The sequence below is a fragment of the Dipodomys merriami genome, unplaced genomic scaffold (assembly GCF_024711535.1).
Source record: "Dipodomys merriami isolate MVZ:Mamm:240054 unplaced genomic scaffold, mDipMer1.0.p SCAF_730, whole genome shotgun sequence".
Lineage (NCBI taxonomy): Eukaryota > Metazoa > Chordata > Mammalia > Rodentia > Heteromyidae > Dipodomys > Dipodomys merriami.
The window spans coordinates 376,300-383,799 of record NW_027206325.1 but is presented as its reverse complement, the minus strand read 5'-3'; the positions used below and the strand labels follow the sequence as shown (position 1 = coordinate 383,799).

Below are 7,500 nucleotides of genomic sequence, written 5' to 3'. Positions count from 1 at the left end.
GTTATTATTGTAGTTATTATTGTTATTTTTCTTGTTATTACTGTTGTTATTGTTGTTATTATTGTCATTATTGTTCTTTTCACTGTTATTGTGAATATTATTATTATTCTTTTTTATTTTGTTATTATTATTATTACTGTTATTGTTGTTATTATTATTGTTATTATTGTTGTTATTGTTATTATTATTATTTTTTCTTGTTATTATTATTCTTTTTATTGATATTATTATTATTATTGTTGTTATTATTATTTTTGTAATTATTGTTGTTATTATTGTTATTGTTGCTATTGTTATTATTTCTATTATTATCATTAATATTGTTATTAATATTGTTTTTATTGTTGTTATTGTTATTATTATTGTTGTTATTATTGTTATTCTTTCTATTATTATTATTGATATTGTTATTGATATTATTATTATTGTTATTATTATTACTTTTTCCTTGTTATTATTATTATTGTTGTTATTCTTTCTATTATTATTATTAATATTGTTATTATTGTTGTTTTTGTTATTAATATTGTTATTATTATTGATATTATTATTATTATTGTTGTTGTTATTGTTATTCTTTGTATTATTATTATTATTGTTATTATTTTTGTTTTTATTGTCGTTATTGATATTATTATTGTTATTATTATTACTATTGCTTTTGTGATTGTTATTGTAGTTATTATTATTGTTTTTCTTGATATTATTATTGATATTATTGTTGTTATTATTTTTGTTTTTTATTTTGTTATTATTATTATTATTATTCTTTTTATTCATATTGTTATTATTATTGTTATTATTTTTGTAATTATTGTTGTTATTGTTATTAATATTGTTTTTATTGTTATTATTATTTTTTTTCCTTGTTATTATTATTATTATTGTTATTATTTCTATTATTATTATTAATATTGTTATTATTGTTGTTTTTGTTGTTAATATTGTTATTATTGATATTATTATTATTGTTGTTGTTATTGTTATTAATATTGTTTTTATTGATTATTGATTATTGATTTTATTAATTATTGTTATTATTGTTATTATTGTTGTTATTATTATTGTTTTTATTGTTGTTATTCTTTCTATTATTATTATTATTATTATTATTGTTATTATTGATATTATTATTGTTATTATTATTATTTTTTCTTGTTATTATTATTATTGTTGTTATTTTTGTCATTGTTGTTGTTATTCTTTGTATTATTATTATTGTTATTGTTATTATTGTTGTTATTATTGTTGTTTTTATTGTTGTTATTGATATTATTGCTGTTATTATGAATACTATTGCTTTTGTTATTGTTATTATTATTACTTTTTCTATTATTATTATTAATATTGTTATTATTATTGGTATTATTGTTATTATTTTTGTAATTGTTGTTGTTATTATTATTGTTATTGTTTCTATTATTATTATTAATATTGTTATTATTGTTGTTGTTATTGTTATTAATATTGTTTTTATTGATTATTGATTATTGATTATTGATTTTATTAATTATTATTAATATTGTTATTATTATTGATATTATTGTTATTATTTTTGTTATTATCATTGTTTTTATTGTTGTTATTGATATTATTATTGTTATTATTTCTATTATTATTATTAATATTGTTATTATTGTTGTTTTTGTTGTTAATATTGTTATTATTATTGATATTATTATTATTGTTGTTGTTATTATTGTTATTAATATTGTTTTTATTGATTATTGATTATTGATTTTATTAATTATTGATATTATTGTCATTATTATTGTTATTATTTCTGTTATTATTATTATTATTATTAATAGTGTTATTATTATTATTATTACTGTTATTAATATTGTTTTTATTGATTATTGATTATTGATTTTATTAATTATTGTTATTTTTGTCATTATTGTTGTTATTATTATTATTATTGTTATTATTATTGTTGTTGTTATTGTTATTAATATTGTTTTTATTGATTATTGATTATTGATTATTGATTATTGATTTTATTAATTATTATTATTATTGTTATTATTATTGTTATTATTATTGTTGTTGTTATTGTTATTAATATTGTTTTTATTGATTATTGATTATTGATTATTGATTATTGATTTTATTAATTATTATTATTATTGTTATTATTATTGTTATTATTGTTGTTATTATTATTACTGTGGTTACCCTCCTCGCCCCGCTCCTCTCTCCGCCCCTCGCTGTGCTGCTCCCGCCGCCCTCTCTGTGCTTCTCCCTCCTCTCATCCTCGCGCTGTGTCTCAGCGTCTTCCTGGCGCCACGAACCACGAAAAACCCACTGCGCATGCGCGAACTCCGCACTGCGCATGCGCGAACACACCGCCGCCGCGCTGGACACCGAGTGCGCATGCGCCCCGGAGCGCCAGGAACCTGGAAAAGACGGAAAACCTACTGCGCATGCGCGCGTCGGCGGCAGAAAGGCACTGCGCATGCGCGCGTCGGCGGCAAAACCCACCGAAACGTGCCATCACGCACTGCGCATGCGCGTACGGGGAGCCAGGAGGCGGAAAAAGGCACGGAACATTCTGCGCATGCGCGCGTCGGCGGCAGAAAGGCACTGCGCATGCGCCTCGCGGCGGCCGAAGCAGCCAAACGTTCCATCACGCACTGCGCATGCGCCTAGGGAGGGCCAGCAGCCCGGAAAAGGTCCCAAAGACTCTGCGCATGCGCGCATCGGCGGCAGAAACGAACTGCGCATGCGCCTCTCTGCGGCCAAAACAGACAAACGTTCCATCACGCACTGCGCATGCGCCTAGGGAGGGCCAGCAGCCCGGAAAAGGTCCCAAAGCCTCTGCGCATGCGCCTTTCGGCGGCCTCGGCGGCAGACACCTACTGCGCATGCGTCCCGCGGCGGCCCCAGCAGAGAAAACCTGAAATCAAGGACTGCGCATGCGCGTCTCGGCGGCCGCGGCGGCAAACACCTACTGCGCATGCGTCCCGCGGCGGCCCCAGCAGAGAAAACCTGAAATCAAGGACTGCGCATGCGCGTCTCGGCGGCAAACACCTACTGCGCATGCGTCCCGCGGCGGCCCCAGCAGAGAAAACCTGAAATCAAGGACTGCGCATGCGCGTCTCGGCGGCCGCGGCGGCGAAACCCTGAAATCAGGGACTGCGCATGCGCCTTTCGGCGGCCCCGGCGGCGGCGGCGGCGGCGCCTGCGCAGTGCGCTCCTGCGGCCCGCCGGCCGCGGTTCCGCGCCTGCGCACAGGCGTTCCGCGCGGCCCTGGCGCATGCGCAGTGCGTTTTTCGCGTTCCGCGGCGCGCTGGCGCAGGCGCAGTGGGCCTGGGCCCGTTCCGCGCGTGCGCAGTCGCGTCTCCCGTCCTCCCCGGGCCCATGGCGGCGCCGCGCGCGGTCACGCACCTCATCTTCGACCTGGACGGGCTGCTGCTCGGTGAGCGCGTGTCTGGGCGCGGCCGGAAGTGGGAGGGCGGCGGGCGGAGGCGGCGCAGGCCGGGCACTTCCGGTGAGGCCTACACTTCCGGTGGCGCGCGCGGCGCTCAGGCCTGGCGCGGCCTTGAAGCGCGCGGGCACTTCCGGTGGGGACGGGGAGAGGAGGCCACGCCCCCCGGGGAGGACGTAGCCACGCCCCCCTGCGTGCCCCAGGCCACGCCCACTGTTATTATTGCTTATAGGGATATATGGGGGTGTGGGTGGTCCCGCCCCTCCACTTCCGGTGTGGTTGGAAACAGGATAGCCACGCCCTCTGGGAGGACGTGGCCACGCCCCCCTGCGTGCTCTAGGCCACGCCCACTGCTGTGGTTCCTTATTAGAGTATATGGGTGTGTGGTTGGCCCCGCCCCTCCACTTCCGGTGTGGTTGGAACTAGGATAGCCACGCCCACTGGGAGGACGTAGCCACGCCCCCCTGCGTGCCTCAGGCCACGCCCACTGCTATTATTCCTTATAGCACTATATGGGTGTGTGAGTGGCCCCGCCCCTCCACTTCCGGTGTGGATGGGAATATATTAGCCACGCCTCCTATGAGGACGTGGCCACGCCCCCCTGCGTGCCCCAGGCCACGCCCACTGCTGCGAGTCCTGATAGCACTTGATGGGCGTGTGGGTGGCCCCGCCCCTCCACTTCCGGTGTGGATGGGAATGGGTTAGCCACGCCCCCTGGGAGCACGTAGCCACGCCCCCTGCGTGCTCGTAGCCACGCCCCCTGGCTCTAGGAAGCCACGCCCACTGCTCTCAGTGCCCATAGCACTAGATGGGCGTGTGCAGGGTCCCGCCCCTCCACTTCCGGTTTCTGGAGTTAGACCTTGGCCACGCCCCCCTGGGAGGACGTAGCCACGCCCCCCCTGCGTGCCCCAGGCCACGCCCACTGCGCAAGGAGTGTTCTGTGGTAAGTGGTCCTTTCACGCTAGGGATGCTGTGCGCATGCGCAGTTCCTACTGGCGGGGGGTTTTCCTGCGCCTGCGCAGTTCTTTCTTCAGTTTTGAGGCGCATGCGCAGTTATGTCTTTAGGTTTCTAGCGCATGCGCACTTGTTTTTTGCGTTTTCTTGCGCCTGCGCAGTTCTTTCTTCACTTTTCTGGCGCATGCGCAGTTCTTTCTTCACTTTTAGGCGCATGCGCAGTTCTTTCTTCAATTTTCTGGCGCGTGCGCAGTTCTTTCTTCAGTTTTTGGCGCATGCGCAGTTGTTTCTTCACTTTTCTCGCGCCTGCGCGGTACTTTCTTCACTTTTCTGGCGCATGCGCAGTGATTTCTTCAGTTCTCTGGCGCATGCGCAGTGATTTCTTCAGTTCTGTGGCGCATGCGCAGTTCTTTCTTCAGTTCTGTGGCGCATGCGCAGTTCTTTCTTCAGTTTTTCGCGCATGCGCAAGTCTTTCTTCACTTTTCTGGCGCATGCGCAGTTCTTTCTTCAGTTTTCTCGCCCATGCGCAGTGATTTCTTCAGTTCTGTGGCGCATGCGCAGTTCTTTCTTCACTTCGGGCGGCGCGTCCGTACTGCGCATGCGCACTGGCTTAGTCGGAGCAGAGGCCCCGGGTGGATCCCAAAGGATAGAGTTTGTGTCCGCACTGCGCATGCGCACAGTCGGGAGGCGCGTCCTCACTGCGCATGCGCACTAGCTTAGTTGTCAGGGAGACTCGGAGTGGACCCCAAAGGGTGGAGTTGCCGTCGGCATTGCGCATGCGCACGGTCGGAAGGTGCGTCCGCACTGCGCATGCGCACTGGCTTCGTCGGCGGGGAGGCCCCGAGTGGACCCCAGAGGATAGAGTTGCCGTCGGCATTGCGCATGCGCACGTTTAGAAGGCGCGTCCGCACTGCGCATGCGCACGGCGGGGAGGCGCGTCGGCACTGCGCATGCGCACTGGCTTCGTCGGCGGGGAGGCCCCGAGTGGACCCCAGACGAGCCATCGACCGTCGGCATTGCGCATGCGCACAGGATGAGTCGGCGGGGAGGCTCCCCTGGGACCCCAGACGATCCAGTTTGTGTCGGCATTGCGCATGCGCACGGTCGGAAGGCGCGTCCGCACTGCGCATGCGCACGGCGGGGAGGCGCGTCGGCACTGCGCATGCGCACTAGGTTAGTTGTCAGGGAGACTCGGAGTGGATCCCAAAGGGTGGAGTTGCCGTCGGCATTGCGCATGCGCACTGTCAGGATGTGCGTCCGCACTGCGCATGCGCACTGGCTTCGTCGGTGGAGAGGCGCGAAATGGACCCCAGAGGATAGAGTTGCCGTCGGCACTGCGCATGCGCACTAGCTTAGTTGTCAGGGAGACTCGGAGTGGACCCCAAAGGATGGAGTTGCCGTCGGCATTGCGCATGCGCACTGGCATAGTCGACGGGGAGGCCCCGAGTGGACCCCAGACGATCGATTGACTGTCGGCATTGCGCATGCGCACAGGGTGAGTCGTGGGGGAGGCTCCCCTGGGACCCCAGACGATGGAGTTTGTGTCGGCATTGCGCATGCGCACAGGGTGAGTCGTCGGGGAGGCTCCCCTGGGACCCCAGACGATGGAGTTTGTGTCGGCATTGCGCATGCGCACGGTCGGGAGGTGGGTCCGCACTGCGCATGCGCACTAGTCACTGTAATTGTTTATTAGTTACTATTATTGTTATTGTTGTTATTATTGTTACTATTAGTACTCTAGATGATTAATTAGTAGTATTAATACTGATTATTACTAATAATAATAGAATATCATAATGTAATACTATTAATACTAACTGTAATTGGTGTTTATTAGTTATTATAATGGTTATTATTATTACTATTACTCCTATTAGTATTCTAGATAATTAATTAATAGTATTAATAGCTTTTATTGGTAATAATAATAAAATATAATGCAATAATACTATTAATACTAACTGTAATTGTTGTTTATTAGTGACTATAATGGTTATTATTATTACTATTAGTATTCTAGATTATCAATTAATACTATTAATACGTATTATTAGTAATAATAATAGAATATCATAATGTACTACTATTAATACTAACTGTAATTGGTCTTTATTAGTTATTATAATGGTTATTATTATTACTATTACTCCTATTAGTATTGTAGATTATTAATTAATAGTATTAATAGTTATTATTACTACTAATAATGCAATAATATCATATAATATGATCACTAGTAACTGTAATTGTTGTTTATTAGTGACTATAATGGTTATTATTATTACTATTAGTATTCTAGGTTATCAATTAATACTATTAATACTTATTATTAGTAATAATAATAGAATATCATAATGTACTACTATTAATACTAACTGTAATTGGTGTTTATTAGTTATTATAATGGTTATTATTGTTACTATTACTCCTATTAGTATTCTTGATAATTAATTAATAGTATTAATAGCTATTATTGGTAATAATAATAGAATATAATAATATAATACTATGAATACTAACTAATTGTTGTTTATTAGTGACTATGATTGTTAGTATTGTTACTATTACTCCTATTAGTATTCTAGATTATTAATTAATAGTATTAATAGCTATTATTGGTAATAATAATAGAATATAATGCAATAATACTATTAATACTAACTGTAATTGTTGTTTATTAGTGACTATAATGGTTATTATTATTACTATTAGTATTCTAGATTATCAATTAATACTATTAATACTTATTATTAGTAATAATAATAGAATATCATAATGTACTACTATTAATACTAACTGTAATTGGTGTTTATTAGTTATTATAATGGTTATTATTGTTACTATTACTCCTATTAGTATTGTAGATTATTAATTAATAGTATTAATAGTTATTATTACTACTAATAATGCAATAATATCATATAATATGATCACTAGTAACTGTAATTGCTGTTTATTAGTGACTATGATTGTTATTGTTGTTATTATTGTTACTATTAGTATTCTAGATTATTAATTAGTACTATTAATACTTATTATTACTAATAATAATACAATATAATAATATAATACTATTAATACTAACTGTAATTGTTGTTTATTAGTGACTATGATGG

General features: G+C 40.7%; 1 protein-coding gene across 1 annotated transcript in view; it reads left to right on the top strand.

Annotated features, from left to right (window-relative positions):
• Positions 1-3,318: 3,318 nt before the first annotated feature.
• Positions 3,319-7,500, top strand: part of LOC138818299 (pseudouridine-5'-phosphatase-like) — a 15,261-nt gene continuing 11,079 nt past the window's right edge. The window contains exon 1 of the mRNA XM_070009283.1: positions 3,319-3,421. Within this exon, the coding sequence (XP_069865384.1) occupies positions 3,364-3,421 (58 nt within the window). The 5' untranslated portion in view covers positions 3,319-3,363. The remainder of the gene's footprint in view (positions 3,422-7,500) is intronic.